General features: G+C 37.1%; 1 protein-coding gene across 4 annotated transcripts in view; it reads right to left on the minus strand.

Moving 5' to 3' along the window:
- The window catches only part of LOC149531442 (uncharacterized), a 323,857-nt gene that overhangs the window by 220,381 nt on the left and 81,274 nt on the right, over window positions 1-22,202 (minus strand). For all 4 annotated transcript variants that reach the window (XM_089808939.1, XM_089808937.1, XM_089808938.1 and 1 more), the window contains exon 14: window positions 2,720-2,763. In XM_089808939.1, coding sequence (XP_089665065.1) covers window positions 2,720-2,763 — 44 coding nt within the window. The remainder of the gene's footprint in view (window positions 1-2,719; window positions 2,764-22,202) is intronic.

Consider the following 22,202-nt stretch of genomic DNA (forward strand, 5'->3'; position numbering starts at 1 on the left):
AGAGGGATCAACTCATCCCTAACCAGTAAACACATACATCAGTGGTCTTTTGAGTAATTTTCCATAAAGAGCCCCTAAACACATCTTATTTTTGCATATTCTGAATAGGAAGTCCAATGCAAGTTACAGAAATTAACGTGGCTGAAGATGCACCTCATATCAAGATGGCACGAACCTGCATAAATTAATATCAGATTGACACTATTTAACCATTTGTATATTGCTAGGGTTCCCAATTCGGCCCAACATTATCAGACCACTTACATGGTATTGACATATCTATTAGTCACAATAATTCTTGCTATAGCATAAGTCTTAAAGATCTTTTATAACAGTTCCGTCAGTTGCAAGATATAACTTTGTCCTATCAGGGACCATAAAGATTGTGAATTGCATATTTCAGACATATCTGAAACAGAAAGGATTGGTCATCAAACACAACTCTTCTGCTTCTTTAAGAGTACATTTTCACATTATCATAATTTTAAATTGCGTTCTAATAGTAATATTGACTATTCACTCTTAATATTGGGTTGCCAAAGAAATAATGTAGGAGAATTCAAGTATTTGTCCCAAAGATCTTATAATATCTAGAAGGGGCATTACAGTCTACACCTCATCTTGTATAATATATGACAAGTCTCTAGTATGCTGGAACTGTATGCATATGTGACAAGTGTCCCACATGCAGAGCTATATAGTTCAATAAGTGATTGTAGCAACTAATAATAGATTCCATTGACTGAGGTAAACGAGACTGATTCTACCACATTGCCCTGCTCATTTTATTAATTCTGTGCACTTCACTAAACATTCAAACCATAAAGTCAATAAAGAAAATATATTTGAGTCACTGGGAGACACAGATCCCTCGGTCACAAAAAAGGCAAAGCCACTACAGTGTGCAGTTATGAGTGGATCTGATATGCAGATAAAATTATGAAAAAATGAAATGTAAAATGAGAAAAATATAAACATTCAATCATGTCCCTATAGCTGTTCTAAGGCATTAAAATTTTCCCTGCAAATCTATGCTTCCTAAACATTTAGAAGTGTACTTTTAGAGGAATCCATACATTTAGAAGTGTATTTTAGGATCTCTTATCATACAAAAGATTAAAGTTCTAGTGTTAGTACTGATCTTTATCAAAGCTCTACCTAAAGATTCCCTATTGAGTATCAGTATAACAAATTTGATAATAAACTTGCACTGCATTAAAGCAGTCTACTCATAGGGTAAAATTTGTTGTTAGCTTCTTGTGCAATAGTTTTGTAAACATTATAAATAAGTGATTTTGACAGTAAGTTCAGAAGCATAGTTGGTTCAAAAAATCGGCAGTATTAAATATAGTTTAAATAATGCCCATTTTAGAATATACATATGGGAACATATTCAACTAATTTATAACGTGCATGTGCTGAAAATGTTGATAATAATAATGAGGTGCTGAAAATGTTGATAAAAATATTGTAATAATGAGGTGCTGAAAATGTTGATAGTAATAATGAGGGGCTGAAATTGTGACAGGCACTATTAGCAACCATTAACAAAAAATTTGGTCCAAAAAATTAGAAAAATTCAAAGACATTCAGCTTTTAATTTTTTCAGATACAAGCATGATCCATGCATATCTAGGCAATTTGCATTTTTATTGTTGGAAATTGTTATCATTCATATAGAAGGGCATGTCCAGATTATTGGAGGTTATTGAGATTTTTTAAAATTAAATAACAAAATTGATGGCTGGTTTCTCACATGAACCAACCCATGCTTAGCGCCGTTCGGAGGAGTTTAAAGAAGTCTATGATTTGCAAAATTATTTTGCCTATTGACGTGACCAATCCCATTCCTTGTGGCACCCAATTTTGGGTAATTTAAATTTGAATTTTTTTTAAAGGGGCGGACCTCTTGTAGTTTTGGTGCCCATTACTTGGGAGAAAAATTATTTTTGAATAAAACATTTTTTTGGTGATTGAGCAAACCTCTTTGGAAGTTGCATCTCTTGGTTGAAGAAGTGTTCTATTCATGTATGAATAGAAGTTGATTGAGAGTTTAAAATGCAAGAAATTATCATTCCTATTTAGAGCAGATCTAAAGGAGAAAAAGTTACTGTCTTAGAGCAGCTATATAACAGATTTGTCAGCAAATTATTGAAGATGTGCAGATTTATTAGAGACATTTTATCATTGAAAGAGGTCTAAATCAGATTTGGATGGTGTGAATGAGCAATTTGGGTAGACAAATTGAAGTGGTTCCAAGAACTTCCCAAACATCTATCTTTTTGTTATCTTGAAGGTTGGTGCCTTCTATTTCATTCTCTTGCTGGATCGGTGTCTAGTTGTAGGAGATTGGTGTTTCCTATGGGTTGGTGCCTACAAAAGAAGCTTTCATAATGAAGTAGGTCGGTTCGTACAAGAAGATCTATATAAGCATTTTTTTTTGCATGATTCTAAATAGCAAGGGTTTCTATGTAAATCACGCATTTCTCTTGTGATCTTTATTGCTAGATCTTGCATATGTATTGTTGCTATGGATGATTAAGTTCTGAAATATTAGTGCTCTGGTTAATTTTCAAAAAAAAGTATAAGATTGTTGGTATAAGGACTCACTAGACCACCACCCCTTCTCATTATAACTAATTGCTCACTATTCATTACCATTATTAGGATAAAAAATGATGAGGAATTTCATAGACAAAAATGCGATCGAATTGCTTACCGATGCAACAGAATCGAGGATCTTTGAATCCGAGTCCTTGCCACCTTCAAAATACAATATCATACCAACATAATCAATAAAATAGCATACGGTACAATGTTAGCAAATGAAAGGAAAACTAAAGCAAAAGATCTAAATCATAAACATTTCAAAAAAAGAAAGATATCCAGTATTACAAACAACAATTCAAAAAGACAAAAACAAAAACAAGGGAAAATGCTCACACTGAAAATTGGGATCTAACTATAATATTTTGACAAAACCAATCTCAAAACAATCTTAAGGAAAAGGGGAAAAAAAGATTTGTCCAAAAAAGATAAAAAAACATTGAACAATGAATTCTGCAACTTTGGGATTTTAAAATTGAAGTAACCTAAATGGCACCTGAAAGAAATATCTAGCACCAATTTGAATGAACTAGTCATGGTCCATATGCTGAAGATATAGGTCAATACAAGTGCGAAAGAGTATTGATCAGCTATAACACGTGCTTATTCAAAAAACAAAATGTCCTTGTTGATTTGTAACAACGAAAGGGTTACATTACTCTACTATGGATTAAAAAAGTGACCCTTTTAAGACCATATGTAAACTGTAATTCCGCCTAAAACCTCTTCATTAATTGGACTGGTCCAAATACCGTAAGTAGTTTGAGCCACAACACACTGAAATTGCATAATTCTGTATTACACTGGATGAAGAAAAACATTGTTACAGATAAATAACAATCAATTCGAAAAGAGATCATGGAACCAAATACACAGAGAAGATAACTAATAACTGAAATCAGAACTCCAATAGTCTTAAATTATGCCTGAAAACACCTGAGAAAAGATGGAAAAGAAAAAGAAATAGTATATACTATATAGTAATATATAACTGATGGAATTATTGTCTTTGATGTCAAAGACGTCTAGAGTGAAATGTAAAGAATGTTTGGAATCAATGGTGAGAAACAATTGAAGGACACTTGATTGAACAATTTATACTAGATTATCATGATGGAATGATTAGACCAATTTTGCCTATCTATCCACTATTTGAGGGGACATACAATCTAAAGATGTGAATTATGCAACTTGATGACTAAGCTAGACTAATTATACAAGACACATTATGAAAGCATTAACAAACTATAGACCTGATTGGTAATTCAACGGAGTAAAGTTAGTAGTGTATATACATTGACGAAGACTTGCAATGAACAAGGCATTTGTAGCAACATATCATATTCAGCATGTTTTTAAGACAGAAGCAATGGCTACGTGATACAGATAAAGGAGGCATCAATAGAAGTTAAAAGCAAATTGAGACAAGAACACAAATACCATCGACTCATAATAGCGGCATGAATGGTCATAACAATACGAATTAATAAATAGGAAACTACATGAAACTGCATACATGAAGCAAAGGTAAATAAGATATCAGCGACATAACAATGAATGGTAAGACATCGACTATCCATGTATGTCCAGCAGTGAATAGTAATAGTTAGACATTCAAACCATATATTAAAGGCGAAGCAGTGATCAAATATAGCCACCCTGGAAGCTGAAGGCAATACCATATGTGAAGGAAATCATCAGAGTCTATAGAATCTTTAGCAGTGATTGAAAGTATTGAAGACTCCATGTCAGCAATAGAGTTTACAGATTCAAAGATACAACAATGATATTTCTCCTATGGAAGCGATCAAATTGTTTGGACGTAGCGATGGTAAAAGTATGAAGAACACCATGTTAATGATATACAGTAAAGAAACATGTGTGTACGTCGGTGAAAAATATATATGAAAGACAAACCTTGATGAATTAAGGAAGGCCTGATAAAGCATTATGGGTAAGCCATTGAAGTTAAAATTAGAATGGATAGGAACAGACATGCTCAACAGCGTATTTCCTAGAATAAACACTGATCAGCAACAATGTTATTTGGTTCTGAGAATAGCAATGAACTAAAGTGCACAGCGATGAGCCAAGGGATGACTAAAATAAAAAACCATGTCAGCAGCATAATCTCATATGATCTATCCTATAGTTACATTGAAGCCTATAACTTCATATCAGAACGTTGGTTTTGGAAAATAAGAAATGCATTGAACTCTAAGTCATCGTGAGTTTCCATTGATGAGATAATAATGAAGATTATTACCAGATGCCACAATGGAGTCAAATACATCTGCAGCGGACTTTGATATTAAAATAAAAGATTGTTTAAAATTCAGATAGTCATGGTATCGATGACAGAAGCATATAATTGAGATAGAGGTCGTAAATTATAAGGCAGAAAATATTATTTGAAGTTGGATAATGCTTTAGTGTGACTGATTAAAAAGAATAAAATAAGAACAATAAAATATGACTCATCATTCTCAAAGGCAAAACCTTTATAATTAAAAGATATATAATAGAAAGCAAAATCATTTTCAAAGAACATATTGAGAAAGACAAGAAAGTGTGTAAGAGCAAAACCATGGAGAATAATGTGGAATAGAGAAAGAGGACAGAGCAGATCAGAGGAGTAAAGAAAACTAGAATATATATATATATATATATAGAGAGAGAGAGAGAGAGAAAGAGAGAGAATAATGAAAGAGGAATTGAATGGGGAAGATTACTGCTCTCTTAAAGAGAATATAAAGAAGAATATTTTAAAGATGTGAGTGTGGCTTTAAAATAGATAAAAGTGCCGGCTTGTGTAGAACAAGAATTAGTACAAGAATTAGTATGCAAAGAACATTAACAAATAAAGTAAACATTCACAAACCAAAAACTAAATTCACATATATGCTTGGACAAAGAAAGCAAACAAGAAGTGTAAACCTCACAAGAGAAAACACTCCATGCTTTCTTGATTCTGTAGATGTGTCCTTTTGCTGTGGATGTATGCTCAAGATGCTCAAAAGCTGCTTCAATGGAGATGGGTAATGGCAAATTGGTAGCTTTGTGAGCTCTCAATTTGGCATTATAAGGGTATGATGTATGGCTTTTGGCTCTCAAAAGTGCATGGTAACTTTAGCTCAAAGATTGTTGATGAAATGGCTTGGGATGAGATTCAATTTATAGGCTAAGGGGTAGAGGGATGGAGGGCTTAGATGCAAGGATGGATGAAGGCTTAAGGAGGGCTAAGATGCACTCAAAGGGGAGCACATGGATTGTGCTTATTTAGCACCAATGGAAAGGTGACACTTGTCACAAGGAGGATGAGTGTGAGAGGGTAGGGTAAAGGGTTGGTTAAAGGCATGATGAGTGGGGTTGAGTATGTAAGAGGGATGTAAGAGGAATGAGTGTGGAAGAGGGAAGAGTGTGGAAGATGGGTGTAAGAGTCATGAGTGGGCTTGTAAGAGTCTTTTATGTTTTGTAAGAGCACTCATGACTTAGTGGTTGGGCTTTTTGAGGGGAGACTTTGGTTTGAATTAGGAAAGTCTTAAACTTGTTTAGGGAATGTGACAACATTAGGGGGTGGATTAGGCTTGGGTTTAGGATTAGATTAGGGATGTTAGAGATGTACAAGTGGATGGCATTAATGAGGGTGGGTGAGTTAGTGGCTAAGCTTGGTTAGTATGGGTGGATGGACTGGATTAGGCTAAATGGAGGATTAGAGATAGGTTAGGGGTTTTTGAATTTGAGGATTTCATTTATCAAATAGATTTATTTAATAAATGGGGATTTTTGGAATTAGATAGGAGAAAAGGATTTAATTGATAAATAATAGATTATTTGATTTATCAATTAGGACTATAGATGATTAATTAAATTAATCAACTAGGGGATGACAAAGGATTAATTAAATAGAAATTTAATTAATAATGCTTTTTTAGATAACTAAATAGGATTACTAAAATAGTGTAATCAAATTTAGGTGTCTACAGCTTGAAGTAAAGAATTTCCGAAATAAATGTATCCATCATCAGTTGAGTAGAGCAACAATGTCAAGTTGGAAAATGTATTTGTGTACAATGGGTCGGTGCTCACGAAGACAAGGAGGGGAGTTGGTGCTTCCAATAGGCCGGTGCCTACGAAGTGTGAGAGTTGGAGCTTCCAGCGAGTCGATGCTCATAAACATAGGGGTTGGAGCCTCTAGTAGGTCGCAGCCTACAAATCATTGTAAAAGAACAAGTTAACATAAAAGCAATTACTTTTCCATAGTTTTATCCTACATTGGGTTTCCACGTAGTTATTGTATTATTGTGTTCATGTTCATAATTAATAATTTCAGCATTTATAGTTATTGAAGGAATTGTTTGGATAAAAAGTTTTGATTGGCAAAGGTTCATTTCATTGCAAAATAAAAACATGCAAACTAAACATAAAGAGGAAATGATATAGGTCTCCAAGGAAATAAGCAATTACAAAGACAAATCTTGAAAATGATTCTGATATAAAAGATGCATGGCTACTACATTAAGTATATTGCCATTGCAGTGCTAGAACATGCAAACTTACATGCAATAAACCTGCATGATTTCTCTGCAATATCATCAAGCCCCTATGACTCCAAATTAGGTTCATGAATGGGATAGTTGTCACTAAATTGAACAATGTAATAAACCTGTGAAACCTGAAGTAAATACGCCAAGAGGGCTGAGTTGGGTTATTGTTTGAGTTACCAAACCATGTAGAGTTTCCGTCCTAGACTGTTACTTCACCTTCAAGCAAAGCTTAAAGCGCACTAAGAAAAGACTCAACAAAAACAACAATCTCCAAAATGCCTTCGCAATTCCTTTTTTCCTCTTTTTATAATAGTCTTTTCCCTAATTTGAGAGAAACACTTTATTTCCTTTCCCTCCAAAATATGGCTTTATGATATAACTCAAAGTCAACATTATAATAAAGTCACTTTTAATTAAATTAATTAAAATAAAGTCATCCTTTTAATATTTAAGTTAATTGGACAACTTTAAAGTAATTAATATACTAAAATTATTTCACCAACATTTGGGGACATTACAGTCCTCCCTTCCCAGAGATTGCTTTCCCTCATGCAATCCACACCTACATGTTGAACTAAATACCTAGATACCATATCAACCTCCACAACACTGCTCCACCAAACTGCTGCTAGTTTGAAATAAATGCCAATACACCACAAACTGTGAAGAAACATAATGAAACCCATGTAAAACAATCAACCCAATCTGTCAATACCTGGATCCCAAATAGAGAACCTCTTGTATGAGATAAAGTAGTAATGTAATACCAAGGAGTCATCATCAGCTGTCCAACCATACATGTAGACCAACCAAAAAAAATTATAAGCAACTCTTGCATTCAAAAATCAACAAACTAGATCACCACATATTGCTTCTATTCTCAAACAGGCAACAAATAGGATGGTGATGATGTCATCGTACAAGGAAAAAGTAGTCATCTCATGAGAATTTCCCATCAGGTAATCGTGTACCAAGGAATCATCATTAGTCATCCAACCATCATGTAGACCAGCAAAGAATGTGATAAGTAACTCTCACATTCAAAAATCAACACACTAGACTATACCACATATTGTTGGTGTCATAGTTTAAAAAAACGCAAAAATACCGCATATATCGCGAGTTTTCGCAAGTTTTTCTCAAGGCCGTTAAAAACGACCAAAAACTCGGCGCCGATTAATGGTAAATAACCACAGCAAGTAAAATGCAATGTAACGCCAAAAAATGCAATTTTTTGCTGAATATTTCAGTCGCCACAGTCAACACCATTTTCGTTTGGACTTTTCAGCCACGTCATCACTTGTTTTTAGGTTTTACGGCCTCATTAAAGTGTTTCACCCACATATCTCTTTCACTCGCGATCTCTTTCACCCACGTAAACAATAAAGGCAATCGTTTTAGGTTTTACGGGGCTTCTGCTACTTAGCTCGAGCTGGACAGGACTTCTGCTGCTTAGCTCAAGCCAGACCGGACTTCTGCAAATAATTTCATTGCACTGGATGCGACTTCTTGTAGTGTGAAGTTGTGAACCACTAAGGCACTAACAGAGACACCGTTTTCTTCTGCTATAAAGTTCTTCAACAAATCAAATTCCAAATTGGTCGATTACCAGGTTTTTTTTCTTTTTGCATTTACCATTACAAATTCGAATTTTAATTTATTTATTTACTTTTGATAAAATTGATATTAAATGTATTTTATTTTTTATATTATATAATATAAATTAATGAATATTATTTTAAAAATTTATATCAAACTTTAAACTGGTTAATTTATATATAATTATAAACTAGTTAAACAAGTATATTTTATTTATTTAATATAGTATGAATTTATGAAATATTATTAAAATTTTAACAATATTACTAAGCAATATTAAATTTAAAATACAGTAATTGTATTTTAAATTTATAGTAATATTGTTTTATATATAACTATTCAGCTTCACTATATTTTTTAATTGAGAATTTAAGAGATTTATAATTTTATATTTTAATAGTAAAAACTTGCATATTAGTAAAAAATTGTATTATAGTTATTAGTTATCACTTGTCAGTAAAAAAAATATGTTTTATAATATTACTATTTTTGTATTTTACTATTTTACTAAATATTAAATATTAATAACTATAGTGTAAAATTGTAAACTGTTAAATTTTAAAAAATTTAGCATATGCAAGATAAAATATAAAATCTAAATTTAAATAAGGATATTTATTTAAATGTGATTTGTGCTTTCTAGATTCATGCTATTTTAGAAATTGCTACAAATTATGTTTGATCTCAAACTTATCTAATATCAGATTTTTCATTCTTGTACAGTGGACTTGAGTGTGTCACTGAAACAGGATGATTGGTGGTGGCAAAGCAAACGACCTTTTATGGAAACATGGTATCAAAGGAGCAAACAAAGGAGATGTCCAATGTATCCATTGCTTTAAATGCATGACTTCAGGCATAAGCCGATTGAAATATCATCTTGCAAAGATTCCATGCAATGATATTACACTGTGTCAGAAGTGTTCAGAAGAGGCTACAAGAGAGGCTATGACAAGCCTTCAACACTATGCACAAAGTAAAGCAGCAAAAAAGAGGATATTCGAGGCCATGGCAGCCCCAATGGGGACTTTTAGTTCTACAGGATCACAAACAAGTGGAGAAAGTTCTTCTTCTATTGGGCCTCAGGTATGAGGATCGGGAAGTGTGAGTGGGTCTTTAGCAGATTTTTGGGTTCCACGTAACACTCCTGGTGCTCAACCTAGCTTACTAGGTATTGCATGGAACAAAGAGATGCACGAGAAGACAAAGGTGGCAATTACGAGATTTTGGGTCCGGAATGATCTTTCCTTCAATGCTTTATGTAGTCCATATTAGGATCAAGTGGTAACTTCCATTTCTTTGTCTAGTAAGGGGTTCAAGTCCCCAACTCCCTATGAGGTGAGTGGGTCGTTGTTAGATGACGAAGTAAGAAATATTCATCAGCTTGTGGAAGAGCAAAGAAGAGTTTGGGAACAAAAAGGTTGCACTATTATATATGATGGGTGGATTGATGGCAGGAATAGGACGCTCATCAATTTTATAGTTGCTTCAGGGGGGCAATTGGTATTTTTAAAATCAGTTGATGCCTCTGATCAAGTGAAAAATGCAGAAAATTTGTGTAACATGTTGGATGAGGTAGTAATAGAAGGGGGAGTGGCTAATGTCATCTAGATTGTGACTGATAATGCAGCTGCGTATGTGGCAGCCGGTAGACTTCTGATGGAGAGACATCCCACATTGTTTCGGAGCCCTTGTGCTGCCCATTGTCTCGACTTGCTTCTTGAGGATCTAGGGAAACTGAGCTAGGTGGAGAAGGTGGTTAAAGATGGAAAGAATATTGCAAAGTACATCTACAATCATACACGAGTCTTGGGTCTTATCAAAGAGCACACTAGTGGTAAGGATCTTGTACGAGTAGGGGTCACACGCTTTGCTACTAATTTTCTAAACTTGCAAAGCATATTAGAGACATTGTTAGACCACAGGTGCATGTTTCTTGATAAGAAATGGCTAGAGAGTCCTTATGCCAAGAAGCCTGAAGCAGAGAAGATTGTGAGGGTTGTGTTTGATGGTAGCTTTGAAAAGCTAATGAAGGAGACCCTCGAAGTTGATGATTTAGTATTTAATTTTGGAATATTTTCATTGGCTGATTTTGTATGTTTTATTATGTCCAAGTATCAGAGCCATTGGTGAAGGTTCTACGAATTGTGGATAGGGATAAAAACACCATGGGGTTTCTATATGAGGCTATGGACCGCGCAAAAGAGGCCATTCAGCACTTGTATAGGTCAAATGAGACCAAATATAGACCCATATGAACATCATTGATCGTAGGTGGAAGCGACAACTCCACTAACACATTCATGCAGCTGCCTATTTCTTGAACCCCAAGTACTATTTCTCCAACACTTTTAAAGCAGATGCAGAGGTTCAAATTGGCTTCGACACATGTATTTGAAGATTGGTTGCTGATACGAACCTCCGAGACATCAAACTTGATGAGTTGCAGAGCTACAAGAGGGAAGAGGGGCCATTGCTTTCTTCTCCTGATTGCAAGCGTAGGAGATACACCTTCCAGCCAAGTGAAAAAGAACATGCGTTTACTTTTATCATACCATTTATTTCGCTCATGAAGTTTATTGGAAGTTTTACCACATCATAAATCATTTTTTTAAGCCTTGTAGATCTGTGGTGAGAAGATTATGGTGCCACAACGCCTAATCTTCAATAGCTTGCCATCCGAATTTTATCGCAGCCTTGTAGTGCTTCTAGCTGCGAGAGAAATTGGAGTACTTTTCAAAATATACACACGAAGAAATGTAATAGGTTGACTAAAAAACGCCTAAATGACTTGGTCTATGTGAAGTACAACCTTCTCTTGTACGAGAAGAAGGTGAAAGGGCAAGCTTCATATGCAGCACTAGACTTGGATGACATTGATCCATATTCAACAGATTGGATTGCTCCTCCTGATGGTGAGGGTACAAATGCAAATGTGGGCAAACTTTTATTGACAGATGAGTAGCTAGTTGAGTTTGAGATAGAGGCAGATGACTGGGATGCAGATGTGGTAGCACGTGAGGTGGAACCTGAACTTGGTCATCCATCAGAGGCTTCTGTGGAGCATGAGGCACCTATTAGGGCACCTATTGAGGATGTTGCTATGGCAACTACTTCAACACCACTCACCCAGCAGCAGTGATCTTTTTTGAGTTTTACTCATAGACGCAATTTATGATTGCTACTTTCAGTTTTCATTGATACTGAAACTTGAACTTAATATGTATTCAGAAGTTGTAGTATCAAACTTTCAAGAGTTTGACTATTATATGTATTGAACTTATTTATATTTTGATGTTATACAGTTATACTTGTTTTTCGGTTTATGATTATATTACTATGTTAATCTACTAAGTTTTAATTGCTATGAAATTATGAATTATTGTTTAACTCAGAACTTTGCTTCATATATGGTAGATATCTCAAATCATTATATGTTCTACAAATTTAGTGTGTATGTATGCATTATTAAGAATATTTTAAGAAATTGTATATTTTCAAATGTTCGTTAAAAGTGCTGATTTATTGCCAAATTCTTCGCCAAGTTTTTGCTGATTCTGATATTTTCAAAAAATTTGGGTCTGTCGAGATATTGCCGATACCGAATTTTTAAACTATGGATGTTGTATCTCAAACAAGCAACAGAGAGGATGGCTATGATGTCACCATACAAGGAAAAAGTAGAACACTCATCCAATGAGGGTTTCCCATCAAGTAATCGTGTACCCACAAATTCCAACACATACCCATTGCTAATGTAGACCTAAACAATTCTGAAAATGTAGTTAAACCCCCACGTAGGACAAACAATTGTCCCTAAACAACCCATATCATTTAGCTCAAATGCTAACCAATATGCATTTGTACGTCTCAAAAACATGCCAATATCAAATTTGGAATGTAGATGTCATCACCAATACAAAAACTATCATGTCCCAAAATTTTAATCAATTAATTAATAGGTTCCAAAATTTAAATAATATAATAAAAGGGCCTTTAATTAGTTACTTTAAGTAATGAATATAGGGCCCAAGTTAATACTATTTGTATTTGTGGTTCTGATTGATTTAGTATATCTCGGACCCAATTTTATTTTAATTGTTTCCATAGGTATTTTCGTTAACTATCTTTGTAAACCCTCGGGAGTTCCTTTGAAGGGTATTTAAGCATGGCATGTGGGTAGTAGTTGTCAGGTGATTTGGATTAATTCTTTGCACTACGAATTCCTGTCGGAGTTCTAGATTGTTCGTCATTTCGGAAGTGAAAGATCTTCCATATCTGGCTTTTGTGGTTTTGTAATGTCCCCTTATTAGCATTCATAGCATGATGTTGTCGTTAGCCTATTTCTCCACGGTCCCGTAGGCTAACCAGGACATTAAAGGGACTTAGAGGCCATTTGGCCTAGATAGTTTCAGTTGCAGGTCTTTCTAAGGGGTTTTGAGGCAACTTTGGGCATACTTACTATTTATAGTAAGTCATCTTGGATATGGTCGGACATCCAGTGGCAGCGGTATGTCGATGGTAATTGTTTAAAATCGACAAGAAGACTTGTTTATCATTGATAAGATTTGTTATGCATTGATAAAGCTATTTTATAAAGTTAAATTTAAATATTTAACTTTATTAATGCATAGACTATAGTTTGTGGGAAATATTTAAATTAAAAGAGTCCCCTTTATTTTATAACACATTGGAGACATAAGTTACATAAAGGGAGTTATGTTTTATCCCACATTGAGAAAACAAAGGATTGAGCTCTTGTGAGAACACTATAAAAGAAATGGAAGAGCTTCTTTTTTATGCGTGCTTGGAAATATCAAAGAAATTGGGTAATATTCTGGAGATTATATCTCAATAGTTTGAAAGACGAAATCCCTTCAAGCTGGAAATCTTGACGCCATTGAAAGATATGGTCTTGAGATTCAATATGGTAACAACAAGTTCTTGTCGCGCGGTACTGTAGCAGCGAGTTACTGTAGTAGTCGAAATCATTGTAGCAACGAGTTACTGTAGCAGTCGAAATCACTGTAGCAGCGAGTTATTGTAGCAGTCGGAATCACTGTAGCAGCGAGTTACTGTAGCAGTCCGAATTACTGTAGCAGCAAGTTACTGTAACAATTTCAGAACTATTAACAATGCTGTAACCGCAATGGGTATGGACCATCATTGAACTTTATAGTTGATAAAATGCATTGAGTTTAATGAGAAGATATGATTGTTATGGTAGTTGTAATTTCCTGATAATCTGAAACAAGAAATAAATGAATGGTCATTGTTATTAGTTGCATATGGTTCTATATTGACTCCTATTCGCATCTCATATGAAACACAAACAATCTTGAGAAACCATTGATCAACATCAAGCTGAAAACTATAAGAAATTTAGTTGCAAGACAATTGTTTGACAAAATTACAAAAAGAAATAGACATTAAAAATAATAGAACAAGGCAGGTTGTTACAGTGGTATCAGAGCTTGTTTATCCTGCCATCCTAGTGGGTACAAACACAATGAACAGGTGGTGATATGACAGATTGGAGTGTTCAACCTTTAACTCATCACTATAATTTAAGAACCAAGGCTTGTCTAAACATAGGACAAGAGGAACAAGGAAATCTAGAGGATCATATTGATACAGGTGAACAGGTTATTGGCAATATGAGAGACAGGAATGCTCGGGATCCTGGACAGGAAAGATTCTTACAATTATTAGAGACCTTGGCACAGGCACAGCGATTAGCAGAACAGAGGGCACAGGAACAAAATCAAAGATTGGAGCTTATGATGCAGATGATGACTCGTCAAATGGGGTTGAATGCTAACATGGGTGGAGGAAATAATCAGAATGGTAATAATCAAAATGGTAACAATCAGAATGGGAATAATCAGGATGGGACACATAATGGAGGTGAACAAGTTGGGAACAATTTCGGTCATGCACCCCAGCAAGCTAGGACAGTGAGTTCAAGGCCCCTGATTCTCACATTTCCTCCTAGAGCCCCAGAGCAGCCCATACCAGAGCCCCAGATCACTGATATACAGGACCAGTTGAGGAGAGATTGGGAAGCTGGAGGTCCAGATTTTACTGCTACAATTACCTTTAGGGAGTATATGGATGTGCGGATGAAACATATGCCACGTGGACATGACAGGAACCAGAGCTATGAGCTACGGAAGAAAGTAGGGAAACTTCAGTTACCATATTATGATGGCTCGGGGAAGTCCACAGCAAGAGCTTCGGTTCAAAAGCTTGACACATACTTTCAATTGAACCCTATGCCTGAGGAAGAAGCTATTAAGTATGCAGCAATTCATTTGGATGGGTTAGCACACGAGTGGTGGCATCATGGTATGGTCACTATGGGTCATGCACACATTACCTCATATGTGGAGTTTACAGAGAGATTGATTGAACGTTTTGATAGGAAGGATCTAGAACTCCATTTCAAGGAGTTAGCTCAGCTTAAACAATGGGGATCATTGGAAACATGCATTTCAGAGTTTCAGAAACTTGCAGTGTTAGTAACAAATGTATCTGAACGAAGAATACTGATTCTATTTATGGATGGGTTAGCTGATCCGTTGAGAGGGTGGATTAAAGCTCTCAACCATCCCACTTTGCAAGAAGCCATTAAGAAAGCTCGTGACATGGATTCCTCTTCAGCTTCTAAAAATAAATTCCAGGCAAAGAGTTTCCCTTCGAGGAAAGATAAGGATAGTAAACCTTTTCATAGAGAGGCTCAGCCACCTAAGGAGGAAAGTAAGAGGTTGGACAACGAGACACTTAATGATCTCAAGAAGAAGAAGCTTTGTTTTCATTGCAGCGAGCCTTGGGATTTGTCACATAAGTGTCCATTGAAAGCAAAAGCTAAGCAGATGGAGTACTTTTCAGCCGAAGAGTCAGTGGATGGAGATTCAGAGCAGTCATCAGAATCAGATGGAGATAATAATTCTTCACATGAGGAAGCACACAGTGATAGCACGATAGCTCAGTTGTCCAGTATACAGGAGGCCATCACTTTCAGAGTTAGGGAAACTTTGGATGGACAAAGATTTGTGGCACTCATTGATATAGGGGCAACACATAACTTCATTGATGAGAAGTTTGTGTCACGCAGAGGGCTACATACAGAAAAGCATAGGGGATTTAAGGTGATGGTTGCCAATGGCTTCAAAATCAACTGTACCAAGAAAATCTCCAACTTGCAGCTTCGTTTGGGAGATTATGACATGGTGGGAGATTTCTTTGTTGTCAACATTGGTGATTAGGATATGGTGCTTGGGATGAATTGGATGAAATCTCTGGAAGAGTTTACATTTAACCTCCAGAAAATGGAAATGAGGTTTGAGGCAAATGGTAAGAAGATAGTGCTCAGAGGTTTGTCAGATGGGAGACTTCGAGTGGTGTCACTCAAGCGGATGCAGAGTTTCTTCAGACATGACCAAGTGCAGTGGACAGCAGAGTTCAGATTAATGCCTGAGGTGACAGAGCAGCATAAACAGGAGTATCCACCTGATCTACAAAAATAATAACCAAACATACTAAGGTGTTTGGTGAGATACCTCCAGGAAGACCCCCGGATAGGGGAATCGAGCATGTTATTGAGTTAGAGGAAGGGGCTAAGCCAGTCATCATCACACCCTACCGCCATCCAAAGAGATATAAGGATGAAATAGAAAAGGCAATCAAGGAGTTGATTGACATGGGGCACATACGACCAAGCAAGAGTCCTTTCGCTTCTTCAGTAGTATTGGTGAAGAAGAAGGATGGTACAATGAGGATGTGCATTGATTATAGGGAGCTAAACAAGAAGACAATCAAGAACCGATACCCTATTTCGCGCATCGATGAGCTTATTGATGAATTGCACGGTGCATGCTACTTCTCTAAGATTGGTTTGAGATCCAGCTACCACCAGATACGGGTTAGAGAGGTGGATGTGGAGAAGAAAACTTTTAGATGCCACTACGAACATTTTGAGTTCTTAGTCATGCCCTTTGGGTTGACTAATGCCCCCGCCACTTTCCAGTCCTGTATAAATAGAGTATTCAGAGATCAGTTGAGGAAGTTTGTGTTGATTTATTTTGATGATATACTGTTATATAGCCGTACTTGGGAGGAACATTTGAAGCATATTGATGCAGTGCTCAGCATTCTAAAGAGGGAGCCATTATATGCCAAGATGAGTAAATGTGAGTTCGGGATGACAGAGTTGCTCTATCTAGGGCATATTATTAGTCCAGGAAGTGTTCGGATTGACCCAGACAATATCAAGGCCATTCTGGATTGGCCACCGCCGAGGAACACTTCACAACTCAAGGGATTTCTTGGGCTTTGCGGGTTCTAATGCAGATGTGTGAAGGAATTTTCACAGATAGCAGCACCACTTACAGATTTGACACGGAGAGACAGTTTCAAGTGGTCAGAGAGGGCTTAGGATTGTTTTGACCGGTTCAAGGAGCTAATGAGTACATGTCCTATTTTAGCCATTCCAGATTTCACCAGGCCTTTTGAGCTACAGTGTGATGCCTCGGGAGAGGGCGTAGGAGCTGTCCTCATGCAGGACAAACATCCCATCGCATATGAGAGCAGGAAATTACGAGGTGTTGAGAGAACTTACATCTATGACAAAGAAATGCTAGCAATCATGCACGCGCTAGCTAAGTTCAGGCAATACTTAGCAGGGAGCCGATTCACAGTAAAAATAAATCATAACAGCTTGAAACATTTCCTTGCACAGAAGGATCTTAATGATAGGCAACAGAAATGGGTGAGTAAGTTACAGGCCTATGATTTTGACATAGTCTATGTCAAAGGGAAGAAAAATATTGTCGCAGATGCTTTATTTAGAAGGCCTCATTTGCTTGCTGTTGGGATAGTCATGGATGATTTGAGAGAGTTGAGCTTGGCAAAGTATGCCAAGGATAGTTGGGCATCTAGTGTTATTGAAGGAGCTATTCAAGATAGTCGATACACTGTTGTAAATGATTTGATCATTTACACGGGAAGGATTTATTTGGTACCTGGGTCTGCTATGAAGCAAAAGATCTTGAGAGCATTTCATGATTCACCATTAGCAGGACATCCAGGATTTTTTAAGACATATCGGCAGGTGAGAGAGCGCTTCACTTGGAAGGGGCTTAAGTCAGAAGTGCTACTGTTCGTTAGGATGTGCCCAGTGTGTCAGCAGAACAAACAGGAACATTCCTTTCCAGGTGGTTTACTACAGCACCTACCTATACCAGAGAAGAAGTGAGATAGCATTTCTATGGATTTTATCACAGGCCTTCCAAAGGCATAGGGTCAGGATTGTATTTTTGTTGTGGTAGACAGATTGACAAAATTTGCACATTTCTTTGCGATTTCGTCCACATATTCAGTAGTACAAACAAAGCAGCTATTCTTTCGAGAGGTATTTAGATTACATGGGATGCCACGGAGCATAGTCAGCGCTAGGGATAGTAGGTTTATGAGCCACTTTTGGCAGGAGTTGTTCAGGTTGTGTGGAATAGAGCTAACTCCGAGTACCAGTTACCACCCCCAAACTAATGGGCAGACAGAGATAGTGAATAAATGGGTTGAGGGGTACCTTCGAAACTACATTGTAGGAGAGCAGAAGGCTTGGATGAAGTGGCTACATCTAGAGGAGTACTGCCATAATAACTCTTTCCATATGTCTATTCAAATGTCCCCTTTCATGGCACTGTACGGGTATGATGCTCCTAATTTTCTGGATTTGCTATTTGGGGACAGTAGGGTGCCTAAGGCCAAGGATATTTTGCAGGAGTGTCAGGACATTATACGATCCTTGAAGGAAAATTTGCAAAAGGCACAAAATCATCAGAAGCAATATGCTGATCAGCACAAGGTTGAGAGGTCTTTCGAGGTAGGAGACATGGTGTACCTCATGTTAGAGCCGTATAGACAATCCTCTCTCAAGAAGAGTGGAGCAGAGAAATTGAAACCATGCTACTATGGACCATTCAAAGTAATCAGGAGAGTGAGCGAAGTAGCTTATGAGTTGGAGTTGCCTGCAGACAGTAAAGTGCATAATGTGTTCCATGTGTCACGCCTTAAGAAGGCATTGGGCCACAATGTGGTGCCTTCAATAGTATTGCCACCTCTTGATGATGAGGGAAAGCTTATCTTAGTTCCCGAGGCTATACTAGACTCCAAGGAGAGGGTGCTTCGCAGGCGGATCATCAAGGAGTACTTGGTCAAGTGGAGGAATCTACCAGTGGAAGATGCTACTTGGGAAAATGAGCAGATATTACAGCATCCAGAGTTGAAATTGCTTGAGGACAAGCAATTTTAGGAAGGGCGGACTATAATGTCCCCTTTTTAGCATTCATAGCACGATGTTGTCGTTAGCCTATTTCCCCACAGTCCCATAGGCTAACCAGGACATTAAAGGGACTTAGAGGCCATTTGGCCTAGATAGTTTCAGTTGCAGGTCTTTCTAAGGGGTTTTGAGGCAACTTTGGGCATACTTACTATTTATAGTAAATCATTTTGGATATGGTCGGACATCCAGTGGCAACGGTATGTCGATGGTAATTGTTTAAAATCGACAAGAAGACTTGTTTATTATTGATAAGATTTGTTATGCATTGATAAAGCTATTTTATAAAGTTAAATTTAAATATTTAACTTTATTAATGCACAGACTATAGTTTGTGGGAAATATTTAAATTAAAAGAGTCCCCTTTATTTTATAACACATTGGAGACATAAGTTACATAAAGGGAGTTATGTTTTATCCCACATTGAAAAAATGAAGGATTGAGCTCTTGTGAGAACACTATAAAAGAAATGGAAGAGCTTTTTTTTATGCATGCTTGGAAATATCAAAAAAATTGGGTAATATTCTGGAGATTATATCTCAATAGTTTGAAGGACGAAATCCCTTCAAGCTAGAAATCTTGACACCATAGGATATGGTCTTGAGATTCAACATGCTAACAGCAAGTCCCTGTCGCACGGCACTATAGCAGCGAGTTACTGTAGCAGTCGAAATCACTGTAGCAGCGAGTTACTGTAGCAGTCGGAATCACTGTAGCAGCGAGTTACTGTAGCAGTCGGAATCACTATAGCAGCGAGTTACTGTAGCAGTCCAAATTACTGTAGCAGCAAGTTACTGTAGCAATTTCAGAACTATTAACACTGTTGTAACCGCAATGGGTATGGACCATCATTGAACTTTATAGTTGATAAAATGCATTGAGTTTAATGAGAAGATATGATTGTTATGGTAGTTGTAATTTCCTGATAATCTGAAACAAGGAATAAATAAATGGTCATTGTTATTAGTTGCATATGGTTCTATGCTGACTCCTATTTGCATCTCATATGAAACACAAACAATCTTGAAAAACCATTGATCAACATCAAGCTGAAAACTATAATAAATTTAGTTGCAAGACAATTGTTTGACAAAATTACAAGAAGAAATAGACATTAAAAATAATAGAACAAGGCAGGTTGTTACAGGTTTCGTTGGGATTCAACCCTCACCTTATTCTATCTGTGTACTACTTGGCTTGGATCTGGCAAGTCGGAGCACCATCTTTGTCTGCAAATACAATTTATAATTCATTTTCAAAATAAGTAAAATTTCATGTACAACCTCTGTAGGGCCTCCATCCGTTCAGCTTGTCTTCCCCTCCACTCCATTCCGTACGTCACTCCATTTCCCCTACCCCTACTGTACAGTATCCAGACTGTACAGCAAACCCCCTTCCTTCATGCGACCTTCCCTCCAACCGTACATCATTCCCTCCTACCATGTGGCTTGCTATTGTACTGTACAGCCACCCCTCTCACTGTACGATCATACTGCACCTCCATACCGTATGCTTGTCTGCACTAACCATACAGACTATTTGTTCGGGGAGGTACGGACTTCCCATCTATTCTTTTTCCTACAGTCACGACCTCACTTTCGTACACCTTAGCTTGATTCCCTCTTCATCGTACATGTACTCTACTATGAAATTTGGTGTAAGTGCAAACTAGGGAATATTACAATGGTATCAGGACAATTGCCTTTGGGTCGAGATCCCCTTCGGGTTTAGATTCCCTTCGCGCCAAGATCGCCCTTAGACCGAGTTCCCCTTCGGAACATTACAGTGGTATTAGAGCAATTGCCTTCAAGTCGAGATCCCTTTTTGGAAGTCATCGCCTTCGGGCTGAGATCTCCTTCGGATTGAGATCCCTTCGGGTTGAGATTGCCTTCCTATCGAGATTGCCTCCGAAAAGAGATACCCTTTGGGTCGAGATTGCCTTCGGGCCGAGATCGCCTTAAGGTCAAGTTCGCCTTCGGGATATTACAGTGGTATCAGAGCTGGTAATTTTGCCAACCTATTGGGATGATTGAGAGATTTTGATATTTGGATCACACTATGGCGCTGAACAGCGATGGAAGGTGGTGGTTGAAGGCACTACAAAGGATTGGCAAAGAGCCCAGCAAGGGTATTGATCTTACATTAGATGTATTGGAAATATGTTTGTGTAAGGTGAACCAATTACCTTCAAAATTTATACAGAGAATCCTCTTGCCAATTAAGGATGCCTTGTGTCAACTCACGCTTTTGAGACAACATGATAAGGAAAAAAGGTTGGCAATTGCAGCATGTCTCAATGAGGTCTTGCGAATTTTAGTTGCTAAAGCATTTTATGATGATAACACCATGTTAGAGATATTGCATTTGATTGTTGACAGCTTTCAAAGCCTTGATGACTTTAGTGGTGATCCATTTGTTAAGAGATTTACAATATTGGGGAATTTTGCAAATGTCAAAGAAGTAACCTCCTCTTAGATCTTGAATTGCAAAATTTGATCCATGATATGTTTCATCACTTCTTGGTCACCATCAAGGAAGATCATGATACTATGATTTCAATTGCTATGGAGAGTCTTATGATTTCGTGCACTAAAGAGATGGATGAAATATCCCAACCCATCACATCTATGCTATGGCTTGTTCGTAATCTAGAATGGATCCCCTCTATAGAAGCATATCGATTGGTCAATAATGTTTTCAAGCATTGTGAAGAAAAACTTATATCTCATTTGCACAAATGGGAGAAAATGGATGACAACGATAAGGGTGATGCATTACTTAAGGAGAATGAAGGCATGATTACAGAGCTACAGCAGGAGGATTTGTTGAATCTTTATACTACACCAACATGGGGAGAACAACTAAAAAATGAAGATGTTACTTGCATGGATCTTGTGAAGACATGGATCGATCAAGTTGTGCCCAAGGTTGTGCCCGTCATTGAGGCACTATCTGTCGAGGAGGTTCTATCAATTGTCGAGGTCGTGTCCATCATAGGAAGTTGTGTCTGTTGCTAAGGCTCAATCTGTTATCGAGGTTTTGTTCGTCCCCGAGGCTGTGTCCTTCACTGAGATCGTGTTAGTTGTCAAGGTTTGTCTATCACTGA

Source organism: Cupressus sempervirens, chromosome 11, assembly GCF_028749045.1.
Source record: "Cupressus sempervirens isolate cs-2001-9-10 chromosome 11, ASM2874904v1, whole genome shotgun sequence".
NCBI lineage: Eukaryota > Viridiplantae > Streptophyta > Pinopsida > Cupressales > Cupressaceae > Cupressus > Cupressus sempervirens.